The 25,110-nt window shown below is 41.7% G+C and overlaps 1 protein-coding gene across 1 annotated transcript in view; it reads right to left on the minus strand.

The window, feature by feature from the left end:
- Positions 1-25,110, minus strand: part of LOC124138056 (1-phosphatidylinositol 4,5-bisphosphate phosphodiesterase epsilon-1-like) — a 385,123-nt gene that overhangs the window by 89,182 nt on the left and 270,831 nt on the right. The window contains exons 9-10 of the mRNA XM_046504564.2: positions 11,392-11,793; positions 288-437 (exon numbers count right to left, since the gene is read on the minus strand). Of these exons, the coding sequence (XP_046360520.2) occupies positions 288-437; positions 11,392-11,793 (552 nt within the window). The remainder of the gene's footprint in view (positions 1-287; positions 438-11,391; positions 11,794-25,110) is intronic.

Below are 25,110 nucleotides of genomic sequence, written 5' to 3' on the forward strand. Positions count from 1 at the left end.
CAGAATGATTGAACATTATATTACCAATGACAAGGCTCCGTCTTGACATGGGGGATAATAACAAATATCCTAATATAAATGAAAGTGGATTATTTTGTAAGACCTTCTTTGCAAGGCTTACGGTATTTACCCAATCAGGGACACAGATTACATTTTTGTGTAGAGTTTCTTTGAATAACGGAATGCATGAAGAAAGTGATAGCGTGGAGCCATTTGACAAACTTATTCGGGGGTTCAGCGTTATTTGGAGAGTTATCTTCCTTGATGTGCTTAATGTCTAAATTTACCTTTTTCTGTGTGTTTCCTCGAAGTATTTCCTTCACCTGAAAGATTTTGCATCCATAACTTGGCAGCTTCTTACATATCTTTATGTATAACTGCTTCAGTTTTAGTTCATTCTCATAGTAGGGTGTGTGCCATAGCTTCTTATTCTTCTCCTGAAAATACAAAGAATAAATGTGTGTTTTAGCTGTACTTAATCCTGTGAGGTAAGCTGGCGTTTATAGAATATTACTGCTTAATGTGGAAGAAAAGTCCTTTACCACTACACAAGCAGGGCAGGGTGCATGATTCAGGGATGATTGAATTACAAACTCCTCATGGAGATTCTGTGACAGAATAGATCCCCAGTACACCATGCTTGTCTCCACATGGAGATTCTGTGACAGAATAGATCTACACCTCATGCTTGTCTCCACATGGAGATTCTGTGACAGTATAGATCTACATCCCATACTTGTCTCCATATAGAGATTCTGTGATGAAATAGATCTACAGCCCATGCTTGTCTCCACATGGAGATTCTGTGACAGAATAGATCTACATCCCATGCTTGTCTCCATATAGAGATTCTGTGATGAAATAGATCTACACCTCATGCTTGTCTCCATATAGAGATTCTGTGACAGAATAGATCTACATCCCATACTTGTCTCCATATAGAGATTCTGTGATGAAATAGATCTACAGCCCATGCTTGTCTCCACATGGAGATTCTGTGACAGAATAGATCTACATCCCATGCTTGTCTCCATATAGAGATTCTGTGATGAAATAGATCTACACCTCATGCTTGTCTCCATATAGAGATTCTGTGACAGAATAGATCTACAGCCCATGCTTGTCTTCACATGGAGATTCTGTGATGAAATAGATCTACATCCCATACTTGTCTCCACATGGAGATTCTGTGATGAAATAGATCTACAGCCCATACTTGTCTTCACATGGAGATTCTGTGACAGAATAGATCCACAGTACTCCATGCTTGTCTCCACATGGAGATTCTGTGACAGAATAGATCTACATCCCATACTTGTCTCCATATAGAGATTCTGTGATGAAATAGATCTACATCCCATACTTGTCTCCACATGGAGATCCTGTGATGAAATAGATCTACAGCCCATACTTGTCTTCACATGGAGATTCTGTGACAGTATAGATCCACAGTACCCCCTGCTTGTCTTCACATGGAGATTCTGTGATGAAATCGATCTACAGCCCATACTTGTCTTCACATGGAGATTCTGTGACAGTATAGATCCACAGTACCCCCTGCTTGTCTTCACATGGAGATTCTGTGATGAAATCGATCTACAGCCCATACTTGTCTTCACATGGAGATTCTGTGACAGTATAGATCAACAGTACCCCATGCTTGTCTTCACATGGAGATTCTGTGATGAAATCGATCTACATCCCATACTTGTCTCCACATGGACATTCTGTGACAGAATAGATCTACAGCCCATGCTTGTCTTCACATGGAGATTCTGTGACAGAATAGATCTACACCTCATGCTTGTCTCCATATAGAGATTCTGTGATGAAATAGATCTACATCCCATACTTGTCTCCACATGGAGATTCTGTGATGAAATAAATCTACAGCCCATGCTTGTCTTCACATGGAGATTCTGTGACAGAATAGATCCACAGTACTCCATGCTTGTCTCCACATGGAGATTCTGTGACAGAATAGATCCATAGTACCCCTGCTTGTCTCCACATGGAGATTCTGTGATGAAATATATCTACATCCCATGCTTGTCTTCACATGGAGATTCTGTGACAGAATAGATCCACAGTACTCCATGCTTGTCTCCACATGGAGATTCTGTGATGAAATATATCTACATCCCATGCTTGTCTCCATATGGAGATTCTGTGACAGAATAGATCCACAGTACCCCATGCTTGTCTCCATATAGAGATTCTGTGACTGAATAGATCCATAGTACCCCATGATTGTCTCCATATGGAGATTCTGTGATGAAATAGATCTACATCCCATACTTGTCTCCATATGGAGAGTCTGTGATGAAATAGATCTACACCTCATGCTTGTCTCCACATGGAGATTCTGTGACAGAATAGATCTACATGCCATGCTTGTCTTCACATGGAGATTCTGTGATGAAATAGATCTACAGCCCATGCTTGTCTTCACATGGAGATTCTGTGATGAAATAGATCTACATCCCATGCTTGTCTTCACATGGAGATTCTGTGATGAAATAGATCTACATCCCATGCTTGTCTTCACATGGAGATTCTGTGATGAAATAGATCTACAGCCCATGCTTGTCTTCACATGGAGATTCTGTGATGAAATAGATCTACAGCCCATGCTTGTCTTCACATGGAGATTCTGTGACAGAATAGATCTACAGCCCATGCTTGTCTTCACATGGAGATTCTGTGACAGAATAGATCCACAGAACCCCATGCTTGTCTCCACATGGAGATTCTGTGACAGAATAGATCCACAGTACTCCATGCTTGTCTCCACATGGAGATTCTGTGATGAAATAGATCCATAGTACCCCATGCTTGTCTCCATATGGAGATTCTGTGATGAAATAGACCTACAGCCGATGCTTGTCTTCACATGGAGATTCTGTGGCTGAATAGATCCACAGTACTCCATGCCTGTCTCGATATAGAGATTCTGTGACAGTATAGATCTACATCCCATACTTGTCTCCATATGGAGAGTCTGTGATGAAATAGATCTACACCTCATGCTTGTCTCCACATGGAGATTCTGTGATGAAATAGATCTACAGCCCATGCTTGTCTTCACATGGAGATTCTGTGATGAAATAGATCTACAGCCCATGCTTGTCTTCACATGGAGATTCTGTGATGAAATAGATCTACATCCCATGCTTGTCTTCACATGGAGATTCTGTGACAGAATAGATCCACAGTACTCCATGCTTGTCTCCACATGGAGATTCTGTGATGAAATAGATCCATAGTACCCCATGCTTGTCTCCATATGGAGATTATGTGATGAAATAGACCTACAGCCGATGCTTGTCTTCACATGGAGATTTTGTGACAGAAAAGATCCACAGTGCCCCATGCTTGTCTTCACATGGAGATTCTGTGATGAAATAGATCTACAGCCCATGCTTGTCTTCACATGGAGATTCTGTGATGAAATAGATCTACATCCCATGCTTGTCTTCACATGGAGATTCTGTGATGAAATAGATCTACAGCCCATGCTTGTCTTCACATGGAGATTCTGTGATGAAATAGATCTACAGCCCATGCTTGTCTTCACATGGAGATTCTGTGATGAAATAGATCTACATCCCATGCTTGTCTTCACATGGAGATTCTGTGACAGAATAGATCCACAGTACTCCATGCTTGTCTCCACATGGAGATTCTGTGATGAAATAGATCCATAGTACCCCATGCTTGTCTCCATATGGAGATTATGTGATGAAATAGACCTACAGCCGATGCTTGTCTTCACATGGAGATTCTGTGACTGAATAGATCCACAGAACCCCCTGCTTGTCTTCACATGGAGATTCTGTGACAGAATAGATCCACAGTGCCCCATGCTTGTCTTCACATGGATATTCTGTGATGAAATAGATCTACATCCCATACTTGTCTCCATATGGAGAGTCTGTGATGAAATAGATCTACACCTCATGCTTGTCTCCACATGGAGATTCTGTGACAGAATAGATCTACATGCCATGCTTGTCTCCATATGGAGATTCTGTGATGAAATAGACCTACAGCCGATGCTTGTCTTCACATGGAGATTCTGTGGCTGAATAGATCCACAGTACTCCATGCCTGTCTCGATATAGAGATTCTGTGACAGTATAGATCTACATCCCATACTTGTCTCCATATGGAGAGTCTGTGATGAAATAGATCTACACCTCATGCTTGTCTCCACATGGAGATTCTGTGATGAAATAGATCTACAGCCCATGCTTGTCTTCACATGGAGATTCTGTGATGAAATAGATCTACAGCCCATGCTTGTCTTCACATGGAGATTCTGTGATGAAATAGATCTACATCCCATGCTTGTCTTCACATGGAGATTCTGTGACAGAATAGATCCACAGTACTCCATGCTTGTCTCCACATGGAGATTCTGTGATGAAATAGATCCATAGTACCCCATGCTTGTCTCCATATGGAGATTATGTGATGAAATAGACCTACAGCCGATGCTTGTCTTCACATGGAGATTTTGTGACAGAAAAGATCCACAGTGCCCCATGCTTGTCTTCACATGGAGATTCTGTGATGAAATAGATCTACAGCCCATGCTTGTCTTCACATGGAGATTCTGTGATGAAATAGATCTACATCCCATGCTTGTCTTCACATGGAGATTCTGTGATGAAATAGATCTACAGCCCATGCTTGTCTTCACATGGAGATTCTGTGATGAAATAGATCTACAGCCCATGCTTGTCTTCACATGGAGATTCTGTGATGAAATAGATCTACATCCCATGCTTGTCTTCACATGGAGATTCTGTGACAGAATAGATCCACAGTACTCCATGCTTGTCTCCACATGGAGATTCTGTGATGAAATAGATCCATAGTACCCCATGCTTGTCTCCATATGGAGATTATGTGATGAAATAGACCTACAGCCGATGCTTGTCTTCACATGGAGATTCTGTGACTGAATAGATCCACAGAACCCCCTGCTTGTCTTCACATGGAGATTCTGTGACAGAATAGATCCACAGTGCCCCATGCTTGTCTTCACATGGATATTCTGTGATGAAATAGATCTACATCCCATACTTGTCTCCATATGGAGAGTCTGTGATGAAATAGATCTACACCTCATGCTTGTCTCCACATGGAGATTCTGTGACAGAATAGATCTACATGCCATGCTTGTCTCCATATGGAGATTCTGTGATGAAATAGACCTACAGCCGATGCTTGTCTTCACATGGAGATTCTGTGGCTGAATAGATCCACAGTACTCCATGCCTGTCTCGATATAGAGATTCTGTGACAGTATAGATCTACATCCCATACTTGTCTCCATATGGAGAGTCTGTGATGAAATAGATCTACACCTCATGCTTGTCTCCACATGGAGATTCTGTGATGAAATAGATCTACAGCCCATGCTTGTCTTCACATGGAGATTCTGTGATGAAATAGATCTACAGCCCATGCTTGTCTTCACATGGAGATTCTGTGATGAAATAGATCTACATCCCATGCTTGTCTTCACATGGAGATTCTGTGACAGAATAGATCCACAGTACTCCATGCTTGTCTCCACATGGAGATTCTGTGATGAAATAGATCCATAGTACCCCATGCTTGTCTCCATATGGAGATTATGTGATGAAATAGACCTACAGCCGATGCTTGTCTTCACATGGAGATTTTGTGACAGAAAAGATCCACAGTGCCCCATGCTTGTCTTCACATGGAGATTCTGTGATGAAATAGATCTACAGCCCATGCTTGTCTTCACATGGAGATTCTGTGATGAAATAGATCTACATCCCATGCTTGTCTTCACATGGAGATTCTGTGATGAAATAGATCTACAGCCCATGCTTGTCTTCACATGGAGATTCTGTGATGAAATAGATCTACAGCCCATGCTTGTCTTCACATGGAGATTCTGTGATGAAATAGATCTACATCCCATGCTTGTCTTCACATGGAGATTCTGTGACAGAATAGATCCACAGTACTCCATGCTTGTCTCCACATGGAGATTCTGTGATGAAATAGATCCATAGTACCCCATGCTTGTCTCCATATGGAGATTATGTGATGAAATAGACCTACAGCCGATGCTTGTCTTCACATGGAGATTCTGTGACTGAATAGATCCACAGAACCCCCTGCTTGTCTTCACATGGAGATTCTGTGACAGAATAGATCCACAGTGCCCCATGCTTGTCTTCACATGGATATTCTGTGATGAAATAGATCTACAGCCCATGCTTGTCTTCACATGGAGATTCTGTGATGAAATAGATCTACACCTCATGCTTGTCTCCACATGGAGATTCTGTGACAGAATAGATCTACACCCCATACTTGTCTTCACATGGAGATTCTGTGACAGAATAGATCTACACCCCATGCTTGTCTTCATATGGAGATTCTGTGACAGAATAGATCTACACCCTATGCTTGTCTCCACATGGAGATTCTGTGACAGAATAGATCTACAGCCCATGCTTGTCTTCACATGGAGATTCTGTGACAGAATAGATCTACACCTCATGCTTGTCTCCACATGGAGATTCTGTGATGAAATAGATCTACAGCCCATGCTTGTCTTCACATGGAGATTCTGTGACAGTATAGATCTACAGCCCATGCTTGTCTTCACATGGAGATTCTGTGACAGAATAGATCTACAGCCCATGCTTGTCTTCACATGGAGATTCTGTGACAGAATTGATCTACAGCCCATGCTTGTCTTCACATGGAGATTCTGTGACAGAATAGATCTACACCTCATGCTTGTCTCCACATGGAGATTCTGTGATGAAATAGATCTACAGCCCATGCTTGTCTTCACATGGAGATTCTGTGACAGTATAGATCTACACCTCATGCTTGTCTCCATATAGAGATTCTGTGATGAAATAGATCTACACCCCATGCTTGTCTTCACATGGAGATTCTGTGACATAATAGATCCACAGTACCCCATGCTTGTCTCCATATAGAGATTCTGTGATGAAATAGATCTACATCCCATGCTTGTCTCCATATGGAGATTCTGTGACAGAATAGATCCACAGTACCCCATGCTTGTCTCCATATGGAGATTCTGTGATGAAATAGATCTACACCCCAAGCTTGTCTCCACATGGAGATTCTGTGATGAAATAGATCCACAGTACCCCATGCTTGTCTCCATATGGAGATTCTGTGATGAAATAGATCTACGCCCCATGTTTGTCTTCACAGGGAGATTCTGTGACATAATAGATCCACAGTACCCCATGCTTGTCTCCATATGGAGATTCTGTGATGAAATAGATCTACACCTCATGTTTGTCTTCACAGGGAGATTCTGTGACAGTATAGATCTACACCCCATGCTTGTCTCCATATGGAGATTCTGTGATGAAATATATCTACATCCCCTGCTTGTCTCCATATGGAGATTCTATGACAGAATAGATCCATAGTATCCCATGCTTGTCTCCATATGGAGATTCTGTGACAGTATAGATCTACATCCCATGCTTGTCTTCATATGGAGATTCTGTGACAGAATAGATCTACATCCCATGCTTGTCTTCACATGGAGATTCTGTGACAGAATAGATCTACACCCTATGCTTGTCTCCACATGGAGATTCTGTGATGAAATAGATCTACACCCCATGCTTGTCTCCATATGGAGAATCTGTGACAGTATAGATCCACAGTACCCCCTGCTTGTCTTCACATGGAGATTCTGTGATGAAATCGATCTACAGCCCATGCTTGTCTTCACATGGAGATTCTGTGACAGAATAGATCCACAGTACCTCTTGCTTCTTCTAAGAACACAAATAGTGATTCTTGTCGTGAAGCCACCTGGTTGATTGTCAACAAGACTCAAACATAGTGATTCCTTGCTCCTACTATCATCCACTGATTTGTCTCGCGTCCGACAAAGACAAAAGATTTCACGGGCCTCTGTGGGTAGCTGTAAAAAGGTTGACATCAGCATTAATGCAACATGATTCACTCACCGTTTCACCATACATCAAGAATATAGTGCCAACTTGCACGACCCACGCTTGCACTCAACAGCAAGAATACTTTCTCCATAAAAACATAAGACGATTACTAACTGATCCATTCAAACAAACTGGTAGTGAACACTGCTAGAGAAACAGCAGCAAATTTCATTGAGGAAATCAACAATTACATAAAAAAAAACCTTCTGAGTGTTGTATAGGAAATGAGGAAGTAGTTATTTCCTGCTTGACAACCTACGAATAGAACTAATTGTCTTGCAAATATTTCGTTATCAGATTTTAAGGATGTTTATAAACATTCCTCTAACAGAATATGAGCAATTGTTTGACTTGAGTATCGTTTGTCGCAACGGGATACAAGGAGTCTGCTATTTTACTCACACAGCGTAAACACACGTAAGTAAACATACGTAGGTAAACAGTGCCGCAGAATGACTGAGAGCTTCAGTGTTGCTGTATCCTCAGTTTAAGACTTACTTGTTCATATACAGAATTGTTTTCGAAAACCTTAGGGTAAAATAATATTCTTAATTGTATTTTTTAAGTGTTATTTCGAAAGTATTGTTGGTGGGATGAAATGTTGAAATTACGATTGAAACTAATCAAAGAAAACTTGATATTAAAGAAACTTGTTTACCGTTGTGACAGGGCAAAAGGTTTTAAAACGGTCCTTACTCAATCGCCTGCTTAATCACCTGCTTAACTGTCTTACCTAAAAAGTCTTTACTCAATCGCCTGCTTAACTGTTTTACCTAAATGGTCTTTACTCAATCGCCTGCTTAACTGTTTTACCTAAAAAGTCTTTACTCAATTGCCTGCTTAACTGTTTTACCTAAATGGTCTTTACTCAATTGCCTGCTTAACTGTTTTACCTAAAAAGTCTTTACTCATTTGCCTGCTTAACTTTTTACCTAAATGGTCTTTACTCATTTGCCTGCTTAACTGTTTATCTAAGTGGTCTTTACTCAATTGCCTGCTTAACTGTTTTACCTAAAAAGTCTTTATTCAATTGCCTGCTTAACTGTTTGACCTAAATAGTCTTAACTCAATTGCCTGCTTAACTTTTTACCTAAATGGTCTTTACTTAATCACCTGCTTAACTTTTTACCTAAATAGTCTTTACTCATTCACCTGCTTAACTGTTTTACCTAAAAAGTCTTTATTAAATCACCTGCTTAACTGTTTAACCTAAAAAGTCTTAACTCAATTGCCTGCTTAACTGTTTTACCTAAATGGTCTTTTCTCAATTGCCTGCTTAACTGTTTTACCTAAAAGGTCTTTATTAAATCGCCTGCTTAACTGTTTTACCTAAATGGTCTTTTCTCAATTGCCTGCTTAACTGTTTTACCTAAATGGTCTTTACTCATTTGCCTGCTTAACTGTTTTACCTAAATGGTCTTTACTCAATTGCCTGCTTAACTGTTTTACCTAAATGGTCTTTACTCAATCGCCTGCTCAAATGTTTTACCTAAAAAGTCTTTATTAAATCACCTGCTTAACTGTTTTACCTAAATGGTCTTTACTCAATTGCCTGCTTAACTGTTTTACCTAAAAAGTCTTTACTCAATTGCCTGCTTAACTGTTTTATCAAAGTGGTCTTTACTAATTCGCCTCCTTAACGTTTTCAGACACTCATTGTATCCAACCAATCCTCATTACTCACACAAGAATGAAGCTCTGCTAAGGAAGTATCTCAGTGGGATAAGGGGCGGTCGGGTAGCCTAGTGGTTAAAGTGTTCGCTCGTCACGCAGAAAACCAGGGTTCGATTCCCGACATGGGTACAATGTGTGAAGCCCATTTCTGGTGTCCCCCGCCGTGATATTGTTGGAATATTGCTAAAAGCGGCGTAAAACCAAACTCACTCACTCAGTGGGATATAACGAGAAATTTTGATTTCTCAATTTCTCAAATTATACCGCGAATTAATTTCATTCCTGTCATTAAAATGTAAATAAGGTTTTTCCTTGTGTTTGATGTGACCATTATACTTCACTATTTATATTTGCTGAGTGCACAATTAAACAAACAAACAAACAAATATTACTGATATCTGAATATGCACACTCTAGGCTTTTCACTTGTGCTGTTATAAAGTTCCCCTGCATTAATTGGTGTGAGTAACTTTATACAATTGTCAAGTGATATCGTACAGTAGAGAGTGGGAGGAAATGGCTCGGAGGACGATTGAGAAATTCGGATTTGATGCATGATAACAATCTGTATGTTAAAACTACTATACAGTTATGTGTTCCTCCAGTACCAATGCTTGTCCACTAGGCGTTCCAAGACAAAGTATTCCCCAGTACCCCATGCTTGTCCACTAGGTGTTCCAAGACAAGGTATTCCCAAATATCCCATGCTTGGCTCCACTAGGCGTTCCAAGACAAAGTATTTCCAAGTACCCCATACTTGGCTCCACTAGGCGTTCCAAGACAAAGTATTCCCCAGTACCCCATGCTTGGCTCCACTAGGCATTCCAAGAGAAAGTATTTCCCAGTACACCATGCTTGGCTTCACTAGGCGTTCCAAGAGAAAGAATTTCCCAGTACCCCATGCTTGGCTCCACTAGGCGTTCAAAGAGAAAGTATTTCCCAGTACCCCATGCTTGGCTCCACTAGGCGTTCCAAGACAAAGTATTCCCAAGTACCCCATGCTTGGCTCCACTAGGCGTTCGAAGACAAAGTATTCCCCAGTACCCATGCTTGGCTCCACTAGGCGTTCAAAGACAAAGTATTCCCCAGTACCCATGCTTGGCTCCACTAGGCATTCCAAGACAAAGTATTTCCCAGTACCCCATGCTTGGCTCCACTAGGCGTTCAAAGACAAAGTATTCCCAAGTACCCATGCTTGGCTCCACAAGACGTTCCAAGACAAAGTATTTCCCAGTACCCCATGCTTGGCTCCACTAGGCGTTCAAAGACAAAGTATTCCCAAGTACCCATGCTTGGCTCCACTAGGCGTTCAAAGACAAAACATTTCCCAGTACCCCATGCTTGGCTCCACTAGGCTTTCAAAGACAAAGTATTCCCCAGTACCCCATGCTTGGCTCCACTAGGCGTTCGAAGACAAAGTATTCCCCAGTACCCATGCTTGGCTCCACTAGGCGTTCGAAGACAAAGTATTCCCCAGTACCCATGCTTGGCTCCACTAGGCGTTCAAAGACAAAGTATTCCCCAGTACCCATGCTTGGCTCCACTAGGCATTCCAAGACAAAAAATATTCCACATGTACACCATACTTGTCTTCCCTAGGTATTCAAGAGCAAAAAATGACCCTTGCTAGGGATATCACTGACTGTAGGGTAAAACCACATTCTCTAATGGAATCACAAGACACTACAAGTATGTCACCGCTCACCTTGATCAGTTCTCGAACCTTCTTGGATGTGGTGTAGTGAGGAGGGAGGAAATGAGACAGATCGATCTGTTCGCAGCCTTCTATTTCATTGTCACTTGTACACATTAAACTCCTCACAAGCTTGCCTTTCCTGCGAGTACTGGTGATGCGCTGAGCTTGATTTGAGCGAATCAGTTCTAATCTCTTTTTTAAATTTTCCTGCTGTGAAACATTTGTGACTCTGACGCGTTTGTCTTGGTTGGAGATTTTGTCGATGGGTGACACATGATCCCAGCTGTGAGTGTGATTGGTCAACTGGCCCTCCTCTGGCCACGCCTCCTCAATGTGCAGCTGTATCCCGGCTAGAGTCGCTGCCTCTTCCTTGGCACACGGCAAATCCCCGCTCACAACCAGCTGCTGAAGCTGCAACAAAATACACATGTCAACCATCTGAACATTCATATATACAACTGTTGGTCGGTCAATATTCAAGAGAAGCAGAATACTTCTGAGTGAACTGACACACTACTTAACACCTTGAAACAGGAACACAAATGAACAGCCATGCCAACTGACACATATTCCATAAAAAATTGATGCATTGCGATGCTCTGTTCCATGATACATAACCTTAGATCATGTATTGTTACAAGCTTGACAATGGCAAAAGGATTTATACCAAATGTCACCTTTGAAGTAAATAAAGAAGTTGTTATCCATAAACTGGGTCTACTTTGTAACTGTTTACAACAACAAAAAAGGAGAAAGAATGAGTTTGGATGCTATCAAATATATCGACGCTTGTTGATAATAATATCTGAGCAAAAACTCAAGTACTTCAGTGCCAGTAAAAAACTTGTAGAAATGTACATCATGGTAGGTAAAAAATACAGCCCTAAAGTCAACAGCCTTGACTGAGCCCTAAAGACCTTCGACTAACTTGGTAGATCAGGGCTTTAAAAACAAGAAAGAAGTGAGCAAAGCTCACATACCCCCGTTATAATCCCCGCTGGTCAATAACAAATAGTACATAGTTTGTTAATTAATGAAATATACCTGTTGCTTAAAGTCAGAGGAACTGCCCTTTCCTTTGTAACCCCATGAGGATGCATTATGTTTGAAATGAACACATGTTTTTGCAAATATATTTCAAGCTTGTGTGGGATAATCAATGCTTAGCACAACATACATTCTTGATGTTTCTTAATGTGTCCATGGAAACGGCAAAAATTAAAAAATTCAGAATCTTCAAACTAGCAAAGAGCACAAGTACTCATTGTGGTAAATGGGTGTAGCAAGTTTGGTGAAGCTAGGGTGCATAGTTAAAAAGATATAGGCCGTACAAAACACCCACCCTAAAAGTTTAAGTTTCTAATGTTTCCATGGAAACGGCAAAAATTAAAATATTCAGAATCTTCAAACTAGCAAAAGGCACAAGTACTCATTGTGGTTAATGTGTGTAGAAAGTTTGGTGAAGCTAGGGTGCATAGTTAAAAAGCTCGGTCGGAAGGATGGATGGGCAGAAGGACGGACGGACGGACGGACGGAACGCTATATACCCCCAATTTACTTCGTAAACTGGGGTATAACTATAGACTACACTTAAGGGCTTTGAAAACTGCAGACAAGATTATTGCACTTATATAGCGACGTGCATGCACGTGTATGTGTGTGTGTGGCTGCTTGTACTAGTCCGGACTGATGCCGATTTATAGTGCTAGCTCACTGAGATACCATGCCGCAGTTTTACATGAATACCCCACTCAGACACAGTATACTGACTCCGAGCCGACCAGTCCTTGTTTTAGTCCCTTAATGCCGAACGCCAGACAGGGTAACAACAAGTACCATCTTTTAACGTCTTTTGGTATGACGCGGCTGGGGATCGAACCCTGGACCTTCCGCTCTCCGGGCGGACGCTCTACCACTAGACCACGGAGGGTCTTACAAGGGTTGTATTGCTATACATGTTTAGATGGCTATGCTGTCAATACGAAAATGACTTCATCTAAAGGACATGCACAGTTCTTAAATCAATCCGAGTGATTATCTTACAGGACTGTTTCACGAAACAGTTCTTCTGGAGAATTAGAATCACTCCATGATATTTCTCGGAGGAACTAAAAACATCCACGTCTCCATATGGAGTCACTGACTACAATTAGTTTCAATGGAGACATGCTGTTTGGAAAATAGCATATTTCTGTGAACTCCAAGAAGGTTGGATCAAGTATTCTCTGGTTGTCTAACATGGATGTACATCAAGTAATAGCAAGGATCATCCAACATTACAATAGAATAACAATTGATGGTTTGATTTGATTTGTTTGGTGCGTAACACTGCACTCAGAAATATTCCAGCTGTGACAGCAACCCGTAAATAATTGAATCTGGATTTTGAGTGAAAAAAAGCAAATTATTAAAAAACTTCAATATCTGGTTTTAACAAGGCGCAGAGAGTATTCCTCACTGGATTCAGAAACCGAATACTCTCCTAAACAGCTGCTTTTGACAAAATATTAGGCACTCGGGACTATTCTGCACCAGAATTACTTCAGGTAAATATCATGTGAAGTGTAAAAACTATTTTCCTAACAACAGTATGACACCATCAACAGAGTGAGTGAGTAGCTTTACGGTCCAAACAGCAGAGTCAAAAGTTATTCAGGTTGGAGGCCTTGACCACTCTGAACCCAATGAGCAAGGTTCATAATCAGGGTAAATCTAGGATTCAAACCCATGATCAGCAGATCCTGGCACATATAAGGGAGCCAACTTCACACATAAAGGCATTAGACCATTGGACCAATTGTGTTCCTCCAAATAACCAAAAACATTCACAAACATTACCTTAAAAGTCGCTCCAAATCACAATTCCGACTTTCCAGTTTAGAATCCAGCAGCATTTTACATGCAACCGACCAGCATGTTTCGCGGACACTAATACACAGCCGCAGGACATCAAGCAGACGTGTGCAAGGTGCCATGGCTGTCACTCCGGCTCCCCTAATGTAATTATCTGGCCCAGATTTCATGGCAAACTGCTGATCATACCAGGTATAGAAGAATAACCACGTTACGATAGATCCCTCCCTACGGATGTATTGATTAGACCTGCTGCTGTATCGATCTACTGAGACAAATTTACTAAAAATCAATTAGCAATGTAGGTGTAACTTTTTGTATCATCGTTGCAACTACTGTAATTTCTTTCCAGATGGCTAATCGATATGGTTTAATATGCAGAATATTAACAGTAATAACTGAAGCGAGTCATAAAGTTCTTCCTCATCGTGTGGCGCCGCTTGGATTCTCACCATCATTGCGAAGCTTTCAATTACATCTTGTACTCTCTGGCCAGCATTTATCATGATAGAGAGGCTGTTTTACTGCCTGTTAATAAGAGAAACATTGTGCTCATACACTTGCATGCAAAAATGAAACGCTTTTAGAAGATAGATCACTTTTAAGGATCAGAATGGCAGCTGATATATCCCAAGTCAAACACACTGAATGCCAGAATAATTTTATATAGATCGCTGTGTTAAATAAATTTGATGATTATTAGAAATAATAACATCAAACCATTGAACAAGAAGTTCAATGTTGACACTATAACTTATAGAAGCAAACATAAAATACCCAAACCTATAAATACATGATCTCCAATTCTTGTACCCGTTGTTTCTTTGGGTTACGTGCTTTAGAACACTGGTGAACACTGGTGAACACTGGTGAACACATTCTATCCTAGAGGTGTCTCAGAAATATAAAAGAAATTACAAGAATACTACATCACTGTAACAAGAATCCTATGTAGAACAAGCAGAGATCTAACAACAATCCTATGTAGAACGAGCAGAGATCTAACAACAATCCCAGGTAGATGTTAGGAGATCTAACAACAATCTCAGATAGATAGCAGAGATTGAACAACAATCTCAGGTAGACTGATCAGAGATCGAACAACAATCTCAGGTAGACTGATCAGAGATCGAACAACAATCTGAGGTAGACTGATCAGAGATCTAACAACAATCTCAGGTAGACTGAGCAAAGAACTAACAACAATCCCAGGTAGACTGAGCAGATCTAACAACAATCTCAGGTAGACGGTAAGAGATCTGACAATAATCTCAGGTAGACTGATCAGAGATCGAGCAACAATCTCAGGTAGACTGAGCAGATCTGACAATAATCCCAGGTAGAGTGATCAGATCGATCAACAATCCCAGGCAGACATGCAGCAGCGATTGAACAACAATGTCAGCTGGACTGATCAGATCTAACAACAATCTCAGGTAGAATGAGCACAGATCTAACAACAATCTCAGGTAGACGGTAAGACTTCTGACAATAATCCCAGGTAGACTGATCAGATCGATCAACAATCCCAGGCAGACAGCAGCGATCAAACAACAGTCTGAGGTAGACTGATCAGATCTAACAATAATCCCAAGTAGACTGAGCACAGATCTAACAACAATCTCAGGTAGACAGTAAGAGATCTGACAATAATCCCTGGTAGACTGATCAGATCGAACAACAATCCCAGGCAGACAGCAGAGATCGAACAACAATGTCAGGTGGACTTAGCAGAGATTACACTTCACAACACAACACAACTGCTGACTTAGTGTGGAGTTCCTGTTGATACAAGAACTGTTCATATATAAACACGACCAGACATGGAAGGGGAGGACAACATGGTGGGGATTAATCCAACAAGAATGTGCAACATGGTGGCCACTGTACAATCTCCAACCTCCAAAGTGGGTCATTCTGTTCAGTTGCCAAACATTTTTATCGTAAAAGGGTTATACCACAATGTCATAAAAAGTAGAGAAACAATTTTTTTTTCTATGACACTGTTGTCTGAAAAAGAAGCAGAGAAAACAGTCACTTCATGGACTTTCATATTCCAGAATTACTGGTTCCATCTGACCAGAAGCTTCTGCCTGTAGTAAGGGCATGGCCTCATCTGTAGACCATGTCACCTTCCTGATGGGGATAACCTCTTGGTTACCTGGACGATAGGGATAGGACGAGTCCAAATTTACTACCCGGGTACCCACCCCACAATTACCCGACCCTACCCGGGTACCTGCTGTAGGTCTCAAGAGATAGGTACAAATGTCTGGTAGGGAATAGTTTGACCGTAGCCCTGGCAAAATGTATTTAGATACTCATAGAAAATGATCTGGTCATGCATACATTGAAGTTGACTGAAGTTTTATCTCTATTCAAACATATAAAGTCAGAAGGAATGGATGTAAAGTCAGAAAGAAATTCAAACACTAGTCACTTATAGTGTAACCGTTGAAGTTCTAGATTATTTTTGCCATTAAACAATATATCATGTGACTGACCAGGTCTGGGTAGTCCTGTGGGTATCCAGGTCCTACTCAGGAACCATCCGACCCGAGTACCCGAGTTACCCATCCCAGCCCTACTGGACGAGGCATCTGACCTCGGATAAAACCCCATCTCAAGACTCAAACATTTCATGGCTGCTACACTGGCGTCGAACATGGGGCTGTACAGAATAAATCTAACGCAGGTATCGCTTTGCTACAGAGTATCAATCAATTTCCCATCACTCCTTCTTTGATAGATTAGAAACATAAGTATCTCAGTAGCTGAAAGAAGCTCTGATTATTCTTAAGAAATTCGAGCAGTAACATTTAACGCAGCATTGATAATATCTCAGCCATATAGCAACCATTAATATTAAATAAAAATCCATAAAATGCACTGTAAGTAGTCTAGATTTCTCATCCTTGTACTTCTGACAAGAGTTTGAAATAAGTTCTTGCCCAGTGGCCTGTAGCTGCTTTCTTATCCTTTTGGCTAGTGAATATAAAATCTAGGTAGCCCAAGTGGCTAGCCTAATTTTCTATCTAGTGAGCTACAAAATTGTTCTTTAGTTGACAAATATGAAATTCAAAACAGGAAAGGAATTTCCTGCCAAAATAATCAGTAGATACTGTAACATTTCCCACACCTGCATCGACTCAGATTGAAGTTCTAACCTTGTTGGAAGTCGAACAAATGTTTCCTGTCTGCTGCCAGATTTCTCCTTGTATTTGGAAGAGTAGAAACAAATGGCTACTCAATTCTAAAACTGTTCAGTAATAAATTATCCAGCTATCCCGGCTGGCTATTACTGTTGAACAATTATTTCACACGCTGTACCTTAGTATCATGGCTCAGAAGAGCTTCCTGATTATTTGGGGGGCGGTCGGGTAGCCTAGTGGTTTAAGTGTTCGCTCGTCACGCCGAAAACCAGGGTTCGATTCCCGACATGGGTACAATGTGTGAAGCCCATTTCTGGTGTCCCCCGCCGTGATATTGCTGGAATATTGCTAGAAGCGACTTAAAACCAGGGTTCGATTCCCGACATGGGTACAATGTGTGAAGCCCATTTCTGGTGTCCCCTGCCGTGATATTGCTGGAATATTGCTAGAAGGGGTGTAAAACCATACTCACCCACCCCACCCACCCTGAATATTTGGCAATTCCTGATGGGAATGCATCCTACTTTGGTGATTCCAGGGTTAGAACTTCAGTTTTATTTTCTCTCGTCTGTACAAATGATGTGTTACCACAAAGTTGCCATGAACATAAAGGTAAAATTTGTTGTGAACAAGGATTTTAGTTTCTACTCAGACTTGCGAACTTCTGTTGATAACATTAGCATGTCATATTGATACTCAGGTTGCAGCTGTAAAACAGTTGTAACCATGGCAACATAGATGCTGATGAAAATATAAAGTTGTATAAAATTCTCTCTCTGCTACCAGATTTCTTCTCTGTTGTAATTGGTAGTGTGAAAATACATGGCTAGTAAACAATGATAGCCCTGTTCGTTAGCGCTGGCAAACAATTATTTCACATGCATTGTGTAACTGTAAGCATGCTAAACATCTTTCACTTTACATACACTTCAAACAAACCACGGGGGCGGTGGGGTAGCCTAGTGGTTAAAACGTTTGCTCGTCACGCCGAAGACCCAGGTTCGATTCCCCACATGGGTACTATGTGTGAAGCCCATTTTCCAGTGTCCCCAGCCGTGATATTGCTGAAATATTGCTAAAAGCGGCCTAAAACCATACTCACTCACTCACTCAAGCAAACTGTGAGCAAAGGTCTATAAACAATGAATTATGGAAGTGCACCTTGAGCCTATTATTATTGCTATGATCATGATTATCACAGAGTTATCATAGATAAAACAGCTCAGGACACAATACCAACTTCCAAATATCCAGATGACTGATTCATTGAAACTTTAACACCTGTCTACCTGAATTTACCTGTAATTTCCCCAATAGAGTCCCCCTTGATTCTCTGCTCCCCTGAGGTGTAGTCGACACACCAGAGAAAATCAATACTCTTGGAATGCTCAAACTTTAATCAGCATGTTCAGGTAAACGATTTCTTATAACACCTCATGTAGGGTGAAGGTCATCACAATGTTTTACCTGAAGATTGAAAGAATTAAAATCAGGTGAACATAAGAAAATGACCTGATTCCTGAGACAGCCAACATTACACTGACCTTCAGAAAACTGTAAATGTTTAGCGGCCATTTCACACAAATGGGTTACCTAACTTTGTTGTTAGAGGTTGACAATTTGCAAATAAATTTTATATTGCTTTGAAGTTTCAGTATATATGGTGCGTTACAAATGTCCTCAAAAGCCTTCAGCCTAATATAGATGGGTATAAAATATTTAAAATATCGGCCTTTGACACTCGGAACACCACAGTAAACTTCACACTTTTTATACAAACAGGGAACTTGCAATGTAAACTTTTGTGTCCTTCATAATTTGTATAGTATGCAATGTTATTAAAGCCCTGGGACACTTTTTTATGGATAACAGCTTTCTATTCTTTGTAAAAAATATTTCAGGGCTACTTCTTGCCTGAATGAAGTCTTTGATAGGCATTTAGCAGCTGTGAGAACATGAATACATGAGACTTTTTATGGGTGTAAACTTCTTTTATTCTTTGTCACGACGTTTCAGAGCTACTTCTTGCTCCTTCATCAGGTGAATGCTTAGTAAGTGGATAGAGTTAAAAAATAAAAGGAGAGCTATAGTCTGGAAGGTAATTTAAGGTACCAACGTTTACTACAATATCTGAAAAACTATCGGACCTACTCCAGTCAAAGTTGGTATGAGATTATTAAACAGTCATACATAACTGGATATTACATTTAAAGACAATCGGTGCATGAATATGACACAGTTGAACCAATGAACTCAACTCGAAAAGTTGCACTGGAATCACGCGCGTTGAGACGCCCAATGCTAACACCGTATTCGTGTGTGCGTGATTCCAGTGCAACCTTTTGAGTTGAGTTGATTGGTTCAACTGTGTCATATGGCCCTTTGACGCAGGAGTAGCATTATGCAGATGGCTGTTACAATGAATGCTCGTTCCACCCGTGACGAACAGGTCTGGTTGCTGATGTAATATAGTGATAGCTAAATAGACAGATATTTTATTCATGCACCGATTGTCTTTAAATGTAATATCCAGTTACGTATGAGTGTTTAATAATCTCATACCAACTCTGACTGGAGTAGGTCCAATAGTTTTTCAGATATTGTAGTAAACGTCGGTACCTTAAATTACCTTCCAGACTATAAGTAACCTCTTCCTCCTTTACTCCTATCTCATGGCTTTGTCATTATATTGTTATCTTTATACATTAATCCGACCTTGACTAGTGTAAACATACATGATTTATATGTATTAAGTCTATGCACTCACTAAGCATCTACCTGTTGAAGGAGCAAGAAGTAGTTCTGAAACGTCGTGACAAAGAATAAAAGAAGTTGCCATCCATAAAAAGTGTCATGTTTTTATACTTCTTGACCCTTCATCACGCTGACTGCAGTGCTGATGGCTGGAATATTGCTGAATGAGGCATCACAAACGCATCTGTTGTGAGTGGTATCATCACACTTCACAGTCTTAAAGAGACGTCTTGAGTTGGCAGACAGTATACGCCACAACACACAGGTCCTGACGTATGCACTGAACAGCTCCAGTGCAGAGGGGGTAGGACGTTAATTGTTTTGTGCTTCATGGCCTACAGTGACTATAGCTATTATTGTCTGACCTGTCTCAGTGCCAACACAACTTACCTACATTTCATCACAACCCTTTCTCAAAATTTCCGACATTCATGAGGATGTATTATATCTGCACTATTTAAATAAAGAGCTCTGAGGAAAACACACATTGAACAAATCTACTCAACAGACAAATATTTATATTACTGTATGCATTACATGATGTAATGATATGAGAAGAAATGGCCGATGAATAGGTCTTTTTGAAGATACAATGTCAGGTTTGAGCTTCCTTTGCTACAAGGTGATCCTTAGCCATTAACTGAAAACATGCACACGTGTGATGTCTGTGAGCATAATGAGTGTGTGTGTGCAGTGTGTGTGTGTGTGCAGTGCAGTGTGCCTGTGTGTGTGTGCAGTGTGTGTGTGTGTAGTGTGTGTGTGTGCAGTGCAGTGTGCCTGTGTGTGTGTGTGTGTGTGTGTGTGCAGTGTGCCTGTGTGTGTGTGCAGTGTGTGTGTGTGTGCAGTGTGTGTGTCCAGTGCAGTGTGCCTATGTGTGTGTGTGCAGTGCAGTGTGCCTATGTGTGTGTGTGTGTGTGTGCAGTGCAGTGTGCCTATGTGTGTGTGCAGTGTGTGTGTGTGTGTGTGTGCAGTGCAGTGTGCCTGTGTGTGTGTGTGCAGTGCAGTGTGCCTGTGCATGTGTGCAGTGCAGTGTGCCTGTGTGTGTGTGCATGTGTGCAGTGCAGTGTGCCTGTGTGTGTGTGTGTGTGAAGTGTAGTGTGCCTGTGTGTGCAGTGCAGTGTGTGTGTGCAGTGCAATGCAGTGTGCCTGTGTGTGCAGTGCAGTGTGCCTGTGCATGTGTGCAGTGCAGTGTGCATGTGTGCAGTGCAGTGTGCCTGTGTGTGTGTGCATGTGTGTGTGTGCAGTGTAGTGTGCCTGTGTGTGTGTGTGTGTGCAGTGTAGTGTGCCTGTGTGTGTGCAGTGTGCCTGTGTGTGTGTGCAGTGTGTGTGTGTGTGTGTGTGTGTGTGTAGTGTGTGTGTGTGTGCAGTGTGCCTGTGTGTGTGTGTGTGCAGTGCGCCTGTGTGTGTGTGCAGTGCGCCTGTGTGTGTGTGCAGTGTGTGTGTGCAGTGCAGTGTGCCTATGTGTGTGTGTGCAGTGCAGTGTGCCTATGTGTGTGTGTGTGTGTGTGTGTGTGTGTGCAGTGCAGTGTGCCTATGTGTGTGTGCAGTGTGTGTGTGTGTGTGTGTATGTGTGTGCAGTGCAGTGTGCCTGTGTGTGTGTGTGCAGTGCAGTGTGCCTGTGCATGTGTGCAGTGCAGTGTGCCTGTGTGTGTGTGTGCAGTGTAGTGTGCCTGTGTGTGTGTGTGCAGTGCAATGCAGTGTGCCTGTGTGTGTGTGCAGTGCAGTGTGCCTATGTGTGTGTGTGCAGTGCAGTGTGCCTATGTGTGTGTGTGTGTGTGTGTGTGTGTGTGCAGTGCAGTGTGCCTATGTGTGTGTGCAGTGTGTGTGTGTGTGTGTGTATGTGTGTGCAGTGCAGTGTGCCTGTGTGTGTGTGTGCAGTGCAGTGTGCCTGTGCATGTGTGCAGTGCAGTGTGCCTGTGTGTGTGTGTGCAGTGTAGTGTGCCTGTGTGTGTGTGTGCAGTGCAATGCAGTGTGCCTGTGTGTGTGTGCAGTGCAGTGTGCCTGTGCATGTGTGCAGTGCAGTGTGCATGTGTGCAGTGCAGTGTGCCTGTGTGTGTGTGCATGTGTGTGTGTGCAGTGTAGTGTGCCTGTGTGTGTGTGTGCAGTGTAGTGTGCCTGTGTGTGTGTGTGTGTGCAGTGTGCCTGTGTGTGTGTGTGTGCAGTGTAGTGTGCCTGTGTGTGTGTGCATGTGTGCAGTGTGCCTGTGTGTGTGCAGTGTAGTGTGCCTGTGTGTGTGTGTGTGTGTGTGTGCAGTGCAGTGTGCCTGTGTGTGTGTGTGCAGTTCAGTGTGCCTGTGTGTGTGTGTATGTGTGTGCACAGTGTGTGTGTGTGTGTGTGTGTGTGTGCATGCAGTGTGCCTGTGTGTGTGTGCAGTGCAGTGTGCTGTAGTGTGCAGTTCAGTGTGCCTGTGTGTGTGTGTGTGCACAGTGTGTGTGTGTGCACAGTGTGTGTGTGTGCATGCAGTGTGCCTGTGTGTGTGTGCAGATCAGTGTGCCTGTGTGTGTGTGTAGATCAGTGTGCCTGTGTGTGTGTGTGTATGTGTGTGTGTGCACAGTGTGTGTGTGTGCATGCAGTGTGCCTGTGTGTGTGTGCAGTGCAGTGTGCTGTAGTGTGCAGTTCAGTGTGCCTGTGTGTGTGTGTGTGCAGTGTGTGTGTGTGTGTGCAGTGTGTTTATGTGTGTGTGACACGTCCGCCTGTGTGTCTGTGCAATATGTGTGTGTCTATTTCTGTGTGTCTATCTGTCTGTGTGAGTGTGTGTGTGTGTGTCTATGTGTGTCTATCTGTCTGTGTGTGTGTGTGTCTATATGTGTCTGTTAGACTAACATCTAGTCTCTGAAATGAACATATCATACAGAAAAAACAGTTGCTCAATTATCTTAATAAAAATATCATAAAAGGGAGCCCAGAGACCCTCTCCATTGCAGTGATATAGACTTGCCCAACATTCTAGACTTGCATGGGCTGCATTTGCTATATTTGTATCAGGGTCTGTAAGACAGACTAGTGTGTGTGTCAGGGTGAATCAGGGAATCAGACCCACAACTGCTGGATTAAGGCACGACTAGAGGACTAGAGGAGAAACTAAGCAAAGCAAAATTGCAGCAAACTTAAAATAGATGACTTGCCCCCTTCTCCTACATCTTGTACAGTTCAGAAGTTTGTAGAAGAGAATCGAAAAACACAAAACATGTTCTAATAATAAGTTACAAATAAAGCCCCAACTGACAGAACACATTACAGTCATAATTATCTGAAGAAACAATCATGGAGGTGGCGTCTCTAACGATGCTGACTGTGCCTGGAGCTGCAGTGTCATAGGTAGACTTGCACAAGTCTCCAAGCAATAACTATTAGTTTAAATCCTAATTTCTAGATTATGTTAATGATATGAACAAGTTGTCCCTATAAGAGACTGGAGTCTACTGTCCACATATCTAGACTTGCCTATTAGAATTACTACACATCCATGGACTTTTTTTTTAGTACTGCCTTGGAGCAAGGCTATGTGATAGGACTACAGGTGTATGTGATACTGTGGGTGTGACTCACTAGCCATATCCTCAATATGAAGTTGATCGATAATCATTTGAACTTCATAGTTTTCACACCGGACTTAATTAGTGTCTGAATGACCTTTCTTCCTAGACTGTGGACTGCCTCATATCTGTGAGTGTCAATAGTTGTGTAGATGAGATTGTGTACACTGAATACTCTAGACAACACAAACTGAAACTTATCGGATAAGGTCAAATATAATACAAAAAGCGAAACCAATTGACATAACAAACACAAATGTTGGAATGTTTGAACGGAAACATGCTGATCATAACATATCTTGAATTATTGTTATAATTTAAAATCGAGAGGATTTCTTCCGGAAGTTAACGTTAATCAACCCTGGATTTGTTTTTATTATTTTTTCAATTTGCCAAAATCTGCATCTATGTAAAACTGATAAAGAGTGAGTGAGTGAGTGAGTGAGTATTGTTTTACGCCGCTTTTAGCACCATTCCAGCAATATCATGGCGGGGGACACCAGAAATGGGCTTCACACATTGTACCCATGTGGGGAATTGAACCCGGGCCTTCGGCGTGACGGGCTAACACTTTAACCACGAGGCTACCCCACCGCCTTTTATGAAGACAATTAGTGGAACAAGATATAATAATGATATGGCCTCACAGCAGCTAGTGGGGCGGTCGGGTAGTAATTGAAGCGTTCACTCGTCATGCCAACGACCCAGGTTTGATTCCCGACATGGGTACAAGAAGCCCATTTCTGGTGTCCCCCGCCATGATATTGCTGGAATATTGCTAAAAGCAGTGTAAAACCATACTCACTCACTCACAGTAGCATATCATGGTGAAGAGAGGATTGTTTGGACCCAGTTTCTTTTTTAACGCTGCACTCAGCAATAATCCAGCTTTATGACAGTGGCAATGTAAAAAATCAAAGACCAGACAATCCAGTGATTTACATGAGCAACGATCTGCACCGTTGGGGTCCAATGACACACAATCAACCAAGTTACTGTGCCCAACCACCCGATTCAATGGATCGTACTTACGACCTACATAGGGACATACTCTAACCCGGGATCCCCACGCTGTGTGTGGGTCCAGTGCAGCAGCTAATCTGTCTGCAGGCAATACAATGCATGCACTGTGCAGGCCTATAATACACATCATGCATGGCTGGAGACTATACACAACGTATACACTAGCCTTCTTTGTTTGCAATTATGAAGACGATCGACAAAACAAATGATAAACTTGTAATGTGACTTTGACATATGCATCAATCACAGAATTAATGCATGACAGTATATCATTTCATAATAATTCACGCATAATAATTTCATAATAAATTATTGACTGGTCATTTCGAATAATAATGTAAGATAAATGCAAATTTTCACATATAAACACGTTGTAATTCTGATCAAAAGTTAACAGATGATGATGATGA

This window comes from Haliotis rufescens, unplaced genomic scaffold (assembly GCF_023055435.1).
Source record: "Haliotis rufescens isolate VD_foot unplaced genomic scaffold, xgHalRufe1.0.p SCAF_12, whole genome shotgun sequence".
NCBI classification, from domain to species: domain Eukaryota; kingdom Metazoa; phylum Mollusca; class Gastropoda; order Lepetellida; family Haliotidae; genus Haliotis; species Haliotis rufescens.